Source organism: Volvox carteri, assembly GCF_000143455.1.
Source record: "Volvox carteri f. nagariensis unplaced genomic scaffold VOLCAscaffold_14, whole genome shotgun sequence".
Lineage (NCBI taxonomy): Eukaryota > Viridiplantae > Chlorophyta > Chlorophyceae > Chlamydomonadales > Volvocaceae > Volvox > Volvox carteri.
This window is the reverse complement of record NW_003307557.1, coordinates 1248399-1265173: the sequence shown is the minus strand read 5'-3', so window position 1 is coordinate 1265173 and position 16775 is coordinate 1248399. Positions and strand designations below refer to the sequence as shown.

The 16775-nt window shown below is 57.8% G+C and overlaps 3 protein-coding genes across 3 annotated transcripts in view; all 3 read right to left on the bottom strand.

Moving 5' to 3' along the window:
* The window catches only part of VOLCADRAFT_117231 (uncharacterized protein), a gene marked incomplete at both ends in the record, with an annotated part of 10644 nt that extends 5561 nt beyond the window's left edge, over positions 1-5083 (bottom strand). The window contains 11 exons of the mRNA XM_002949370.1: positions 12-124; positions 251-386; positions 789-877; positions 1834-1988; positions 2291-2347; positions 2728-2805; positions 3036-3232; positions 3509-3573; positions 3878-3990; positions 4458-4580; positions 5048-5083. Coding sequence (XP_002949416.1) covers positions 12-124; positions 251-386; positions 789-877; positions 1834-1988; positions 2291-2347; positions 2728-2805; positions 3036-3232; positions 3509-3573; positions 3878-3990; positions 4458-4580; positions 5048-5083 — 1162 coding nt within the window. The remainder of the gene's footprint in view (positions 1-11; positions 125-250; positions 387-788; positions 878-1833; positions 1989-2290; positions 2348-2727; positions 2806-3035; positions 3233-3508; positions 3574-3877; positions 3991-4457; positions 4581-5047) is intronic.
* A 753-nt stretch (positions 5084-5836) lies between these two features.
* Positions 5837-7155, bottom strand: VOLCADRAFT_104316 (uncharacterized protein). The gene is made up of 2 exons (XM_002949369.1): positions 6652-7155; positions 5837-6313 (listed from the first exon to the last, which is right to left on the bottom strand). Exons 1-2 carry the CDS (start codon positions 7081-7083, stop codon positions 6245-6247), a joined length of 501 nt encoding a protein of 166 aa, XP_002949415.1. The 5' UTR covers positions 7084-7155; the 3' UTR covers positions 5837-6244.
* A 4550-nt stretch (positions 7156-11705) lies between these two features.
* Positions 11706-16775, bottom strand: part of cyc55 (guanylyl and adenylyl cyclase family member) — a gene marked incomplete at both ends in the record, with an annotated part of 12509 nt that continues 7439 nt past the window's right edge. Inside the window, 8 exons of the mRNA XM_002949368.1 lie at positions 11706-12609; positions 12849-12994; positions 13467-13619; positions 13874-14009; positions 14762-14821; positions 15084-15254; positions 15667-15779; positions 16092-16218. Of these exons, the coding sequence (XP_002949414.1) occupies positions 11706-12609; positions 12849-12994; positions 13467-13619; positions 13874-14009; positions 14762-14821; positions 15084-15254; positions 15667-15779; positions 16092-16218 (1810 nt within the window). The remainder of the gene's footprint in view (positions 12610-12848; positions 12995-13466; positions 13620-13873; positions 14010-14761; positions 14822-15083; positions 15255-15666; positions 15780-16091; positions 16219-16775) is intronic.

Below are 16775 nucleotides of genomic sequence, written 5' to 3'. Positions count from 1 at the left end.
GGTGGCTTTACCTGGCCTCCGCTGCGGGTGAGGTGCTGGCAGGGTCTGGTGTAGCCCCCGAGCGCTACCGGGTGGTGTACCGGCGGCCCACTGAGCTGCAGCTGAAGGGGGACGTGCCAGTTTGCTGCAACGTGGTGGTGAGATACACAAGGGGGGGAGGCGGACGGGAGCTGGGGGAGGGGAGGGAGGCGAGTTTTCTCTCCCGCGCAGTCACTGAAGCAGCACCACCATGGCCCCCCAACCAACCAACCTGGTCAGCAGCGCCACCACCTCCGGAGCGACACTAGGTACTGGCAGGGCTGTACGGGCAGATTCGATGCCGTACTCTGAAAAGCTGCCGTACGATAGCGCCGCCACACAGTCTCCTGGCGCGAATCCCGTGACCCCTGTCACATCACGCAGAGCCCGCGAGACCGTTGTGTCCTAGGTCCGGGCCGTTGAGGAAACCGATACGTGATCACGTGATTACGTGATTACGTCACCTAAAGGCCGCAACCGCCATTCGACCATCAGCATCAGCGTCATCACCATCAACAATGCAATCAGAACACCCCCGTGAAGGAGCTGGGAGAGAGCTGGACCTTAAGATGGAGCTTAACATGAGACACAAACACACAAACACACACACGGTTCTGTGCCCCGGCCAGTGTCGGCCGGGCAGATATGTATCATACACACACACATAGATACAGATACAGATACAGGGTGATAACGTGCACACACACACACACATACACGGAGCGGCTCAGCTCCCAAGACGACACGGACACGCCAGCGGACCGGCTCACCCTCCCCCACCGCCACCACCACATTGACGGACTCGAACCCCGCATCGAAGGGCAACTTGGACTCCGCCTCCCTTGAGCTGGTGTGGTACCTGCAGACGGGGGGAGCGGAGGGGGAGGGGGAAGGGGGGGGGAGGAAAGACGAACCACAAACGAGTGAAGCTGCTGCCAGGGCAAGAGTGTACACCAGACGTAGAACTGACCAAACGGCGTTCTTGAAGTGCGGCGACCTCGGGATGACGTAGTGAAGAAGATGTGGAAAACTACCTACCTACCTAGCCGCCAAGACTAAAATAAGCGCGGAAGAAAAGCAGTAATGCCAAGCCGTACATAAGTAAAGGTAGGTGTAGAGGGGGCGGAAAAGTAGTAAAAAACTGCTGACGTGAAGTGAGGGGGAGGGGGAGGGGGAAGGGAAAGGGGGAGGGGAAGGGTTGTGGTATGTTTGGGGTTTAGGGAAGAAGGCAGGGATGCGGGATCCAACCGCTCCGCCCCCGCACCGCCAAACCTAAAAACACAGGACCCGCCATGATTCCTTAAACGTCAACATTTACGTACGTACTTACATACATACATATAAACGTAAGGAATTATCTACTTACATACATAATTACGTACATGCAATAGTAACTATTGTTGGGCTATGAGGTCCATGCAATAGGAACTATTATTGGGTAATTATTGTTGGGCTGTGAGGTCCATGCACCGACAATCCTGCTGTGAAGGGGTTCCGCTTTTAGGGAAGACTTTCTGTACGACGAAGCAGCATCATTTTGCGTGCATTGACGCCACGTACCATCTGCTCCTAAGTTCTGTCTCCGAGCCGGGATTCCCGAACGACACGTTCCCCTGTCTCGGAACTCACCTTGTAACCCCCCATGCGTGTCGTGTTTTTATTTTCCCGCCCCCATACCCCTCCCCCAAAACACACACACACATACATACAGAAACACACACACACACACTCACTCGCACGCACGCAAATCCGCCCCACTCCCCGACCTCTCTCCCTCCCCCCCCCCCACACACACACGCCCCCAACCCTGCACACCGTCCCGAGCTGTAGTTGATGTCGGAGGCGTTCACCCCGGCAGTCACTCGCCGCACCAGCAGCTGCCCCGGGGGGGGCGCCAGCAGGGGCCCAAGGGGGACCGCCACCAGGCGAGCAGCCCCGCGGAAATTGGAACTCAGACTGGTGATGACGATCTTCCCGGTGTGTGTGTATAGGGGGGGTTGTGCAAGGGGCGAAAGGGGGGGTATCGGGTTTTAGGGTTGCTAATGTCCGGCCTGCCGCCGTGGGGGACATCTCACCACCTACAACCCCTTCCCCCCCTTTCTCCACCACGCAGCCCCCTTACTCACCCCCCCCCGGCAATAAGGTTGCCGTACGGCAGATCCTCGTGAAGAAAACGAAGAAAGCTTTTGAAGCTCTTCAATAAAACACATCCCCTTTCTTTCCCCCCTACACACATACATACATACATACATGTATACGTACACACACGCACCTTCTTATATTCACGGGGTAATGCCATGGTGGCCCACACCGCCCATTCAGCACGTCGCTGAGCAGTAGCAGCAGCAGCAGCAGCAGCCTCTGAGCCCTCTCGCCGGCTGGGACCGCCTTTGGGGGGCCCCCCGCCAATGGCCTTGCCCCCCTGGTGCGCGTACGGCTGGACAAGCTCACCGTCCTGCCGTACAAGTACCACGGCACCGGCCTGCAGTACATCACGTACATCACCCGGTACGGGGTTGAACAAGTCAGTTAAAACTCTTGTTCACCGTTCCAAAGGCCCACGGGACACATTTACGACAGAGCACGACAGTACGACTTGAAAGATATTGCGGTGATGGACGCGTCTCCCCAAAGGACTCAGGAGTCGGAAATGCGCTCCGAAACCCTTGCCTTGTATTTGGCGCCATTCTCGTCCATGAGCATATCCACCGCCACAGAGGCGACGAAGGCGGGGGGCAGAAGTTTGATGTCCAAGCTGCCGAGCAGCCGCCGGGCCAGTGCGGGATCCTGCAGGGCAGGGCAGGAGGGGGGAAACGACGAACCACGAACGAGTGAAGCTGCTGCTGCCGGGTTTGTTATGTGTGTGTTTACGGTGGTTGCGATGCAGATACATCTTCAGAAAATTGATCTGGATCCAGGAAACCGAAGAAACTCCGGAACCCAGATCCCAAAACCTGGATCCTAAATCCGACAAAATCCAGAAGATTTTCTTCCCTTCCCCCCCCCCCAATCCGGACCTCCTTCATGAGCCGGGTCACCAGAGGGGTCTCCACGAACTCGGGACACAGAGCCATCAGCCGTACGGCGGCAGGGGAGGGGGAGGAGGGCCGCCGAGCAGCCCCCGAAACCAACCCGCGGGCGGCCGAGCGGACGAAGTGCGCCACACCCGCCTTGGCGGCCGCGTACACGGGCGCGACCGGCATGGGGAATACCGCTGTGCGTGTGTGTATCAGAATGTTTACGTATGTTTGTGTTTTTCCGGGGGAAAAGAGGGGGGAGAGTGGGTAACAAGAATGGATGTGTGTAGTTGTGTAGAAAAAGGAGGATGTGAGAGGCGGCGGAAGGCGTAAAACGCGGTATTAAGGTACGGCATTACCCGTCAGGTCATGCAGACGCACATACATAGGTACAAACATTCCTGGTCCAGCCCGCGTGCCATCAACGCAATCACGAACCAGACGCTGCCACGTCATCTCCCACTCAAACCCACCTCCTGCAGAAGCCACCGCCAGGATGGCGCCACCCCCGTACGACATCATAAGCTCGGAGGCGATTCTGTACGGCACCGGAAACCAGAGATTGAAGGGAGGGGAGGATATGGACAGCAGCGATGCCAGTATGGCTGGCAGACCGCAGCACAAGTAAGTGTTTCCGTGTCCCGATGGAACCAATGGTGAATACGGGGCCCGCCACAGTTGGATACGTGTACGGCAACATTTCACCGAGATTATCGTTTCTCCGTACGGCAGCCAAAACCCTGACATGGATCCACCTTGAATGGTGCTAGCAAACCGCTATACCTGCAGCAACCCCCCAACTGCGGGATGGTACAGCAACCTCAAGTACGGCATGCACGTACTTGATTCCGTGCAGTACGGCAGTCAGATTCACATCCAGTGTGGTCTGCCAGCGGGTGTTGTTGGGGTCGAAGAAGGTCCCCCGCTCCCCGATGCCCGCATTGAGCACCACCAGCTGGGCAGCAGCAGCAGCAGGGATGGGGCAGGAGGGTTCACGACGGGGTAGGTGGACGTAGGGGACGGCAAGAGGGCATTTCTTTATTGAAGAGGGCCTTGAGGGCCAACAACAGCAAACAGAAGCAGCAGCAGCAGCAGCAGCTTGAGTCTACACGTTTTTATAATTGCAACTCATAACTGCATACAGCTTTTGCAAGCACGGCGGGAAAAGCTGCGTCGCCAGGAGGGGAGGCTGATGCAGAAAACAAAACAAAACAAGGCGACGCAGCCCCCGACCCCCCACTACGGGTGGTGGCGCAAGGCGGCAAGCCATCTCCATTTCAGACTCCACCCATCGGGGACCTAAGTACCCTAAGAGTACCCTAAGGAAAACACAACCTCGTGTCGTACAACACACCTGCAGTCCGCCGTACTCATATCGTACAACACACCTGCAGTCCGCCGTACTCATATCGTACAACACACCTGCAGTCCACCGTACGTGTCCACATGCGCCTTGAACGCAGCCCGCTGGGCCGCCGGGTCGGTGACGTCTAGGGTGGATGTACGGATGCTGGCGCCCGGATGACGTGTAGCCAGCTCTTGAGCCTGTGGGGGCAGTACGAGGGGCGGTCAGCATCGTGACGCTGCCGACCTCCCCCTCAGCCATCGTCCGCAATCCAGTGAACGCTGCCGAGCCGCGTAGTTGGCAATCGTGGATTACTTTGCTGGCTAGGCTACCAGGAGCTGGATCGTAATGTTTATGGTGGTGATTTATTCGGTGTTAAGTCAGGCGGGCACCTGCCACCGGAAGGGGCGGAAGGGAGAACTCCCGGGAGCCTCAAACCCAGTCCAGTCCGTCCTCCATCACAACACCGAAAAAAGCCCAATCACATAATACCCTCGCTGCTCTAAGGCTACCTGGTGGCCGTAACCCCCGGAGGATCTAAGTGGCCAAGACGGGGAAGGAGCTGAGGACTGCGAGAGTTGGTCGACCAAATGACGAACGACTCATTGGGTAAACCCAGGAAGCAGGCGGGGCGCTGTACGCGACTCGAGGAGCGGTCTGTACTAACCGTGGCTAGCAGGGCCTTTTCGTCCAGGTCCAGAAGCTGTTATATGGGTTGCGGGATTTAGGATCGGGGGGAGGGGATGATGATTTTAAACTGGGCAGCAGGTCTGGTAATAGGTAAACTGGTGCGCACCGTCAGCTGACATCCGCGCAAAGCGAGCTGCGCCGCGACCTCCTTTCCTACACAAAAAAGCTACATCGCGTTCGTTGATATATTCGTGGTCCATAATCCCGGCCCTCGCGACCGTAGTGCAGGGACATCTCACCAATGCCGGACGCTGCACCAGTTACTATACCGCTAGTAGCTGCCATACTGTCCTAGGGTGTGAACACTTTTATGTGGCACAAACAGCAAGCTCAAGCCGTCGGCGGTAACTAAGTTTAAAGTTTTTAGGTCGCGAACGCAAGAAGATTCCGTTATCCGCGTCGTCACTTCACGAAGTGAGCTAAGGTAAAGGTGGTGTCCATGTTGGAGACTACAATTCAGCAGGAGAACTTTGTAACTGTAAGCCCTAGGATCAAAGGTGCTGGTGGTGGTTTCCTAACCGCTCGAGGTCGTTGGTTTGGGCGACCGCCCCAAACACTCGCTCATGCCCCATGCTTTTCCGCCACAGTGTCGTACATAAATCCCTTCATCAATAACGTCCCAAGACGCGACGCGATTGTACCGCAACACTGCCCACCCACCCACGGTGTGACGTACATGGACGCTTCTGCAATTCTATTTGTGCTGCCGGCCTCATTGCGTCGCATCGGAAAGCTGCAGTACTGCACCCCGGGTGTTCGTACGATTGGAACCAAACCTGTTACAGGTAACGGACCAGTGTGCAAATCCGCAAAGTGGAAACCAGACCTCGATCGGCGGATCCCCCTCATGCCTCACGACATTTCTTTAAATATGACGTTTCATCCTTTTACATTGGCGAACACACACAAACACACACAAACACACACACACACACACACACACGTTAATGGAAAAAAACCTCCCAAGCCCCCACCCCGCAACGAGATATGACGCCCAGACATAGGAAAAGTTGTCCATTGGCTACTATACCCAGGCCCCCTTCTTGTTCCCTTACACTTGTCCCCACCTCTCGCCAAAATCTACAAGCAGCACAAGGCAAGAGAGATAAAGCACGACCGAGCCAAGTCCAAATGCACCCCTTGGTGGAAAGGAGCTCTGGATGTCTTCTCGGTCTTAAGCTCCGGTCACGGTGATGCGCTTGGGCTCGGGCTTGGGCTCGGTCTCCTTCTTTGGCACACAGACCTGCAAGAGGGGGAGGAGGGTGTAGACAGGGCAGGGGCAAGGAGCAAAATGTGTGCCACGTTTGCGATGGAAAGTCAAGTTGAAACCATCATCGAACGAACTAGCAGAACTAACGTTAATCTAGCCGCTATGCATGAAAAATGTTATATGCCTTCCACCCAAGCTTTGAGATCAAGTCCTTAGCTCCATTCAAATGTTCTGGATTCTACCCGAAAAAAATATGACAGGCGAGTAACAAGAGCTGCGCTACAAACGAGACAAGACGTAATACGTTGGTTTGCAACGCACATGACACACAGTGACTGAAATTCCAGGCAACGTCGTGTGCAATTCCGCACCTTCAGCACGCCCTTGTCAATTGTAGCGCAGATGTTGTCGCTGTTTACATTCTCCGGAAGCGTGAAGGAACGCGCGAAGCTGTAGGAGCTGCGCTCGCTGCGCCACACCTTGCCCTGCGCATCCTTCTCCTCGCGCGCTATTTTGCGGTTGCCGCTTACCGTCAGCACGCCCTCGTGAAGCTCCACCTTGACGTCCTCAGGCGCCATGCCGGGAGTGTCAGCGTGCAGCTCGTAGGCGGTGGGCGTCTCAATTATGTCCATGGGCATGCTAGTCGCGCCGGTGGTGGTGCCGGTGAAGGGGCGGAGAATATCCACAGGCCAATTGGCCGTCGCGGTGCCCCGGGATGTCGGGATACCGAAAGACGACAGCATCCTGTTCATGGTCCGGTCCATCTCAGTCATGAAGGGGTCGTTGAAGAGCGTGAGTGCCATGACTGCTAGGGTAACTGGTACCCGAAAACCACCGTGGTATCTGATAACGATTAAGCACTTGATGTGCGGGAGCGAAGCGTTACTTGGGTGCTTTTTACACTGTGATTATTCTGATTTTATACGCTGTGTGAGATCCAATAGATGACAAGGTGTCCTTGGGAATCTGGTGGCGGTAACAAGGTTCGCGAATTGTCGCGATACAGGTTGACAGGTTCTGGAGGTGCGTACAATTATATAAAATTTCTAAGAACATGTATTGAGCTATGGCAATAACCAGAGCCTTCTAGAAATAAATCCCCAAAGTGTGCGCGACTGATTTACATAAGTCCCGGGAGCCGAAACTCTGTAGGAATTCTGGGAAAATGGCAAAAAATAGCTACATATTAATCCAAAGTTGGAAGCATACACCTGAGGGCGATTTTTTTGCAAGTAAAGTACCAATGTCGGTCTATCGAGCGGAAAGGAGTTATGTTGTAATAAGCTCGACGTCGGTAGCCTTTATTTCTGTCAGCTTGGTGATTAGTTTCCCATATGTCCGGGCTCGGTAGTAAACGGTAGTGTTGACAGATGGAGCCAGGATTGAGCCTTATAATCTGGATAATCTGTTTTCATGCTGTCTTAACGCCTTCATCCGGCGACGGCTTTGTAGTAGGGTGAAGCTTTTTGGTCCCATGCCAGCCATGCCCAACCCGCAGTTTCTGCTTCCATGCCATCCTTAAACGTCGAAAGGGAAATTATCTAGTACATTCAGCGCTTTGGCAACTCGACAAGGGGCCGTAGGGCTGCAGCTACGAGCACCCCGCCGGCGATATGCCTATACAGGCAGTACCTGTGACTTTGCAGGAGTTACTGCCGAGCCTCAAGGTATTGATAATGGTGGGCACCCCCCTACCTTCCTCCGTTGTTTCCGGGCTTGATGGATCCTGTTCGCTCGCACAACATTTCTGAGGCGCCGCCACCGCTGCTGCTACCTCAATCATCAGCAATCATGGACGGCAGCTGCCAGTTGCATCTGCCACCTAGACACAATCTTGCCGTTTGTTTTTACATCTTTGGCCGGCCGTGCTATGTCGTGCTGCGGTGTTTTGGGGGTTCTTGGGCTGTTAAGGGTGCAGTCCAGGTCATAGGCCTCCTCTCCCAAATTCCGTCCACACCCGCCGTCATTTGCTATCAATCAGGTGATGACGGTGTGACGGTCCCTCTCAACACCCAAGGTAACCCGGCATTCGCACCTCCTTGCTGTACCTCTCGTCTTTGGACGCCTTTGCTCTTGGGCCTCAGGTGGCTCCACACTAAAGTACTTCCTGATACAAAGCAGGCAAGCCACGCTCCACACACACAGGGCCCATCTGCGCCGTCACACCCCCAACAACCGCCATAAAAGCCACGTGGCACGACGCACAGCATCCTCACGACCACAACTACCCAAAAGCCACATTTCCGTCCATTTCGGCCCCCCGGGCGGCTCTTACAAACTCCCCCCGCACTTGTGCGGAATTCGTAACTCGTGTAACCCCAGTAGACAAACAGCGACCCTAAACTAAATTACAACGCAAGGCCCCGACCTCGGCCACATCGTCAAGTCCACCACCCCGTGAGGTCCCTTGTCGTTTCAAGAAGTCTTAATATGGAGTCATTATGCGCGGTTATTGCACATCAAGGAAAATAACGTAATAGGCTCATGCAATGATTTGCACAATGGAACGGCACAATGGACTAAGGTGTGGGCTGCGGAGGGTGGCGGAGGTTGGCGAGGAGAAGGAAAGATGCGGGCGATGACCGCCTATGATTGTTGAAAGGACGTTTCGCATGTATGTGAAGAACAACACCCAAGCAAATACAACACTGGCAAGCTGGCCAGCTGAAACACGAAACACCAAATCGAATTTGTATATTAATCATATTATGGATTTATTAACAAACACTTAACAAACGCGTTCAAATCATGCGGTGATCAACACACCGTCCAGGAGCTTACCAGAAAGCACCAGTGCCGCCAGCACCACGCTCACCGTGACATCGCAGCTGCAGCAAAAATCACAGCCAGCCACATCTCGCCACGCGAGCAGCAACAGAGCTGCGCTGCACTACTGCACACACGCCACCACATACCGGCAAAACACCGCGCCAGAGCACCACTCCGCCATCATTCCCCGCGCGAACTCCAAAGTCACCTTTGGATAGCCCGCCCCCGGGGGACCGCCAAAACACCCACATACAGATCTCAATCACAACAACTCCCCACGTTATGCGGACGCGTCTCCCTACCCCCTTGGAAAGCTAGACAACGGCAACACTGAGGCGGATCACGCCTCCCTCTCCACTTGCATCATCTCTCCACGACAGCCGCGGGTGTTACTAACTTCACAGTTAGCACCCAATAGCCGCCAAAGCTAGTAGTCCTATAGCCCTATGGGGGGGGACCTGCCGCTCCTAGGGCGGGACCTGCCGATAGCCCCCGTAAGCTTGGAGGGCCGGGGTGCTGTGCAGTGCCTAAGATAAACGTGGTGGTGAGGTGGTGGTGGTGGTGGTGGTAAGGTGGCCACAGCCCACCGTGTAAAGCCCCATTGGAACCAACCCCAATGATGTAGATACATGCAATGCAATATGGAGGTCTATCAATCCTCAAACGCCAACAAGTCCATCCCGAGGTCTGCACTTCTTGAACGATGAACGTCATAAGGCCTATAAGGTCTCTCAGGCTCTGCACCCAACTTTATTGGGGTCCTAAGCAGCCGGAAGCCGTACACCCACATACATACATATTGTGGCGGTGAGGTCGCCACCAGCCAGCTCCCGAGGCGTCACCATCACCGTTGCCGACACCACCACCACCACCACCCGCATGTTCTCATCGCTTTTAATTTCTACTTAACATCTCCCCAGTGACGTGGTGCGGTGCGGTGCGGTGTGGTGTGGTGTGGTGTGGTCCGCTGGAGGTGCACCAAATGAGAGCTAGAGACAGAGATGCGCCGTTCGCCGCTGGCTTGAGCACCTTGTTTTCTTCTTGCGGTTTCTTGCAATTTGGATATGTGGACACAGGACAGGAGCTCATAGGCTCCCGCACACACCCACGCAGCCGGTTATCCTTCATGCAGTCCATACATACATACATACATACACACATACATACATACACACATACATACATGCACACACATACAGAACACGTGTTGGTGTACGAAGCACCGCCGTACGAAGCACAAAGCAATTGTACATGCGCACGCACACACGCAAGCGCACAAGCACAGACTCACACATCGACACATAGATACGTATTGGCAAGTACACATAGGCGCACGACGAGCTGATCCCGAGGCAGATCAGACACGGAGGCAACATGCACGTGTGAGTCAGAAAGCTCTTCAGGGCTCTTCGAGGCCGTACGGCAGTAAGCCATGACACGACATGACACGACACGCTGCCGCCCCAGGTGCCTCCATACAACCACACCACTCACCATCACCACCAACATCACCACCAACATCGGCACCCATCCTGTCCTGAACGGCGACTTCAACAACTCCGTCTTTCTCGCCATGTTCTTCAGCCACATCCCAACCATCAGACTGCCATCGCACCCATCCTGCCGTAGACACGCCAATAGGCTCAGGCCGACCCCTAGCTCCATTCCCGTTCTGGACGGAGGAAACCATGCGCCGAGGAAGCCGTACGGAGGAGGCCGTACTTGAAAGCTACGACAGCACAGATGAGACCCCCGCCGACCGTGTAGCCGCCTGGGAGGCCCTGCAACTCGCCTGCTCGTCCTCCTCCTGCACACCATGCAGCACATCCGCCAACATCTCCCCGGGAAACCACCCCGCGCCGCTGGCGGCAGCAGCAGCGCCGCCGGCGGCTCCGCCGCCGGCGCCTACGTCGGCGCTGATGTTGCTGACGGCTCTGCCGCCAACGCCGACGGCTCCACCAGCGACGGAAACATCCGGCATGTCCGGAGCCGGCACCGCCGCTGAGCCAACATGAACGTGAGACCTGCTTGCTGGCAGCGACGTGGCCACCATGGACGCAAGTCCGGACAGGTCCCCGGAGGTGCGCATTGTGGAAGAGGACAGGCCGTGCACGCCGCCAGCGGCGGCGCCAGGGCTGCCGCCAGACAACAGGAAGCCGCCGCCGCCGCCGCCGCTGCCGCTGCCTCCAGCGCTGCCGCCGCCGCCGCCGCCACCGATCGTCCAGTTGCTGGGAAGCAGCCGGCGCGCCGACGGGAAGGGGAATGGCTGGGAACTACCCAGAAGCGAGGCACCACGTGCGTTAGAACTGCCGTTGCGGAAGCCCCGCAAGATGTTAAGCGGGGCCGGCAGGCTGGGTGAGGTGCTGACGGCGGAGGAGGGCAGGCTGGTGGCCATCTGGTGGCTGACAGTGGTGACGGCCCCGCTGGATGGTACGGCAATCGGCGAGGTCCCCTCACCTCCGCCGTTGCCATGGGCAGGCGCGCTGGCGAGCGCAGACCCAGCCATGGTAGTGGGCATGGGCATGGGCATGGGCGTGACGCTGCCGCTGGCGGCGCTTCCAACAGTCTCCGCGCCGGACTCGCGTGCGACGGAGATTGACGGCGTGGCGGTGCAGGAAGTGGCGCCGACCGTGGCGGTGACAGTGCTGACGGCGACGGTGGCGGCGGCGGCGCTGATGCTGACAGCGGACGTGTCCACGAAGCCCGATGCACGACTACCCCTGCTGGTTCCCCCGCCGCCGCCGCCACGGCTCTTGCTACTGTTTGCCATCCTATGCAGCAGCCCCCCGGTAAAGCTCTGTGCACGCGTCGATCCGAACAATTTTAATGAGCCAAAAAGCCGCGGGCTGCCGCCGGACGCCGGTAACGGCAGCCCCGGGGCGGCCGCAGGGGCGGCTCCGCCGTCGCCTGCACCGCCTGGCGGGAGCTCCAGCTGCCTCGCGCTGTGCGCCGACGCAGTCGCCGTCAGCGCCTGCGCCGCATCGCCCCGCGAGCCGCGGCTCAGAAAGCCAAACGCTCGCTTCCCTGATACTGACGCATCCTCTGTCCCGGCGGCGGCGACGGCGCCGTCGTGCACACGCAGATTGGATGCGGTTCCGGACCGTAACGGCGCCGCGGCCGCTGCGTTACCAACGCCACCGCCTCCGGCGGCGGCGCTGTCGTCTTGTACCTCAGCTGCCTCCGCCGGCGCCATGGCGGCGGCTCCGCCACCACCACCCGCACCGCCGCCCTGCTGCAGGTCCTGCGCCCAGCCGTCCGCGCCCGCCACGTCAGCACGCTGCAGCCGTACTTGAATAATGTCGATTCGGTCCGCTACGCCGCGCAGCTTGAAGGGCCCTATTCGTCCGCCGACTATGCCGCGCACCTGCAGCAGACCTGGCGATGACGCCATGGCTGCCGCCCACGCCTCCCCGCTGGCCAGCACCTGGTTGGGCGAGGCGTTCTGCATGATACGCGCGGCGCGGGCGACCACCTTCCCGCGGTAGCAAATCCTGCCGGTGAGGGCGTCCACCTCGCCCACCGCGTGACCGACATCCACTCCCGTCTTGACACGTAGACCTCTGCAACAGCAGTTGCGCCGGATAACTATAGCTGCTAGTGGATCGCTGTTAGTGGATCACAACCTGCTAACAGCTTTTTTTGATTTTCAAGTCTTCCTTTCCCCTGTTTGTTTCCTCCGTCTTCCCCCCCTTCCCCAAAGCCATCCACCCAAGCCCCAGGTCGTCCCCCAGCCCTCCCAATCCCCCGTATTACGCAGTATACCGCGACAACGGCACCCCCACATCCCCCCACTCCCCACCTGAACACCACCACGTCCCCAACGATCAGCTCCTCCCCCAGTAAGTGCTCCAGGAGGGGCTCGGGCCAGGGCAGCTCCATCAGCGCCTGGTGCACAGCCAGAGCCCACGACAGCGCATCCGCCGCTCCCGCAAACACCACGTGCACCTGCGCTCGCTCGTAACAACCATCGACACAATAGTTAGTTAGTGCTCCAGTAGCTACGGGCGCCGTGGCGGGAGCCTGGCGCATGTTATAGTGGTGAAATTTGGAACTGAGGAAAGAGGAGGCATTTCGGTGTGAGTATGTGTATACAGGTGTATAGGTATATATGTATATATGTATATTTATGTTTGTATATGTGTATATATGTATATGTGTATATAGGTATATAGGTGGATAGGTGGATAGGTATATAGGTATATATATGTGTGTATATAGGTAGAAATAGGTACACAGATAGGTTGAGGTCACACCCGTATATAGTTTGTATGAATGTCTGTACGTCTGATCCCTAACCACCAACGGATGCGGATCCAGGACGGGACCTGCATGACCCCCAACCGGCCCACAGACATGTAAACCGACAGACACACATACACACACGCGCGTACTCACACACACACACACACGCACACACCTGTTCACCAGTGGCCTGCACCAGGTAGCCCCCCCACTTGTGACTTAGCTCCGAAACACAGCTGTGCAGCTGGGCCATCGCCTCCCGGGTAACAGACTCATTCCAGGCCAGGAGCTCGGAGGTCCCCACGATGCCAACATAAGCCATGGCGACCTGGAGACAGACAGACAGACAGACAGACAGACAGGTAGATATGCGGTAGGGGGTTGAGGGGTAGCGGCAGGCCACTGCTACCAGCGTAACCCCCTCACCAGCAGTAATTCATCATCCTCCCCACCACCATCATCACCACCATCACCATCATCACGACCACAGCCACCATCTTCACCCACCGCCCCCACCACCATAACCACTCCCCCCCCCACCCCCACCCCCAGGCCCCGCCCCCCCCCACCGCCACCACGTACCGCCCCCAGCGGTGCCGAGTACACCCCCTTGGACAGCTGCTCCTTGAACCTCATGCCGCTCAGGTAGCCCAGCCGGCCCATCAGCCGGCGACCCGTGACCTGGTAAAGCGACAGCACGGGCAGGTCGTCCTTTAGCCTGCGGGGTTGGGGGGTGGGGGGGAAAGACGAACCACAAACGAGTGAAGCTGCTGCCAGGGCAAGAGTGTAACAGATTGGGGGGGAGATGGGCCCCGCAGCCGGAGGGGGGGCCATGTGACAGTCCGGAGGGGGTTACTGCGGGGGGTGAAGGAGGCGGTCACGAGAGAGGGAGATAGACACGGGGAGGGGCGAGGCGGGGAGCAGGGGAGGGAAGGCCATCAATCAATCCCCATGAAGTCATTCCCAGCCGACTTCCCTTTCTCCCCAGACAGACAACATACATACATACAGGCAGGTGTCTGGCAGAAGTTAAGGCCTGACTTCTGCTCCCGGAGGTTCCGGGTTCAAATCCGCCTGCCGATCCCTCGGTGTGTGAGGGGTGTTGATTTGGGGGGTGGGCCCCCATCTTGTGGACGATGTAGGACGTGATTATATCAACTTGCGAGCTGACCAGGAACTAAGTTTAGGCGCCGTTGATCCGCTAGATTTGGTTGGATGCTGGTGGTGAGTTGCTGAACCCAACGAATACACTCTGAAGTCGGATGGATGGGGTGAATGGATTAGGGTGCCCCTCTAGCAGGGGAGAGCAGGGACTGCCCCGGGAAAGGGGGCCGCTGGCGAAGTTAACCACCCTGTAACAACATACATACACAAACATTACTTCTGTTGCTCTCCCCGGTTCCAACCTCGCGCTACTTCCTTCCCGCGGCTCAGTTCTGAACAGACAGACACACAGACTCACTCACTCACTTGTATTCCCCTACATGCATCACCATAGCCTTGTCCCACAACCGCTCCATGGGCAGGCGACTGCGCCAGGGGCAAGAGGACGGCGGCAGAGGGGACAGCGCGAGAGGATGAACAGCAGCAGCAGTTGCGGCAGCAGTAGCAGCAGTAGCAGCAGCAGTAGCAGCGGGTATGCAGGGCATCAAAAGAGCAGCAACGATCTTTCCCTTACTTCAGGAACAGGAAGGAACAGGCGGCGATAGTTATGATGATAGTGATGGCGACATTGATGGCGACATCGAATGTTGGATTCATCCAAAGCGACCGCGATCGTCACCTCACGTACCGGTACGTCGCCTCGCTCAAGAGGATCATGCCGCCAGCTGCCGCGTCGCTGACCGCCTTGGCGTACTGCAAGATCTCGCCGCTGTACTGCATGCGTGCCGCCGCCTTGTTGTACGCCACGTCAGCCTCGTTGGTGATCCCGGTATGCATCCCCATGCGCACCCTCAGGCCCCTAGGGTAATCGGAACGGCAGCAGCGGCAGCGGAAAGGAGGCGGGGGAAAAACCCGGCCCGGGGAAGGGGGAAAGGGAGGGAGAGCGGCCACACAGTCGATGGGGTTTCAAAGAGGGGCTCGGAGAGCGTTCACAGGGGACGGGCTGCTGCTGCTGCTAGGGGGCCCCAGCATCACCTGCCGAAATACACCCTCCTCCTCCAACTCCCCCCTCCTCCCCCTCCTCCTCCTCCTCCTCCCGTCTCAATGAAGTCGTACTCCTCCGCCTACATAGCCACCAAGAACCCGGCCTTCCCCTTCTTGTCCGCAGGTTAATCCACCTTGCCCGTCTCTTCAACTGCCTCCTCCACCTCGCCCCACTTCTCCTTAGGTCCTCTCCCTCCCCTCCGTCCTGCCGCCCTCTCCCGTCCTACCTAAAAATGAGCACGTTGTTGGGGGTGGTGGCGTTGGCCTCCTTCCAGCTGGCCTGGCAGGCGGTGATGAACGTGTTCGACTCGGAGCCCGGAGCGCTCAGCGCATTGGAGGCCTGGAACAGGGGGGACATCCAACGGGGACAGGGGGGTGAAAACAAACACGCAGCCCGTGGGGCACATCCGCCGATAAGGCGGGAATGAAATTTGAATGAAATATGAATGGAAGGCAGGCGGACCGAGGGCAAGGCAAAGGACAAAGCAAAGCAAGCAAGAGCGGGCACGGGAGACATACCGACCTAGGCACGAGTACTACCCATGCCATACCGCTTTCCTTCCCATGTTCCCCCCCCCACTCACACCAATCGCCTGTGCTTCGTCATACCCCCAGCCCCCCCCCCCAGCTTGTCCCCCCTCTACTCCCCCACCTGCGGGCTGCTGGTATCTTCGCTGGTGGACTTGTTGGACAGTCCTGAGTTAGTCCTGGGCAGCGCCATGAGGGAGCCCGCAGCATCCGCGCCATCCGCTATGAGGCTGGCCCGCTTGTCCGTGTCGCTGCGTGAAGGGCGGGGAGGAGGGGGGAAAGACGAACCACGAGCGAGTGAAGGGCGGGGAGGCGGGGGGAGGGCCGGGGGTGCGGCGGGAGGGGGATCATATGCGAGAAAGTGGAAAGTGAAGTGCAGGTCCAGAGGGGCGGCGGGAGGGGCGGGACCTGCATAAGATATGCAGCAAGTAGGGCAGGAAGCGAGGGATGGAGGGGTAGGCAGGGTAAGTTGAAGGGGACCGGCTCGTAAGGACCTCACGCCCCTACGAGGCAGCTCCGCGGACATTCCCTATCTCCCTCCTCCTCCTCCTTCTCCCCCTCCTCCTCCTCCTACTACTACCCCCCAAACCGTCGCCATCATATCCTCCACGTCCGCCGCCGCAGTTAGGAGAATGCCATTCTGTGGGCCATGAAAACTGCGGCACAGATACATACACACACACAATTCCATCCTATGCCCCAACAAGCCCCACAACAAGCCCGTGTTCAAGCCCTGCCTCTGCTCCCCTTTCCCCCCAATCTCCCCTCCACTGCTCCACTCCACTTACCCCCTCCCCCCCCACACACA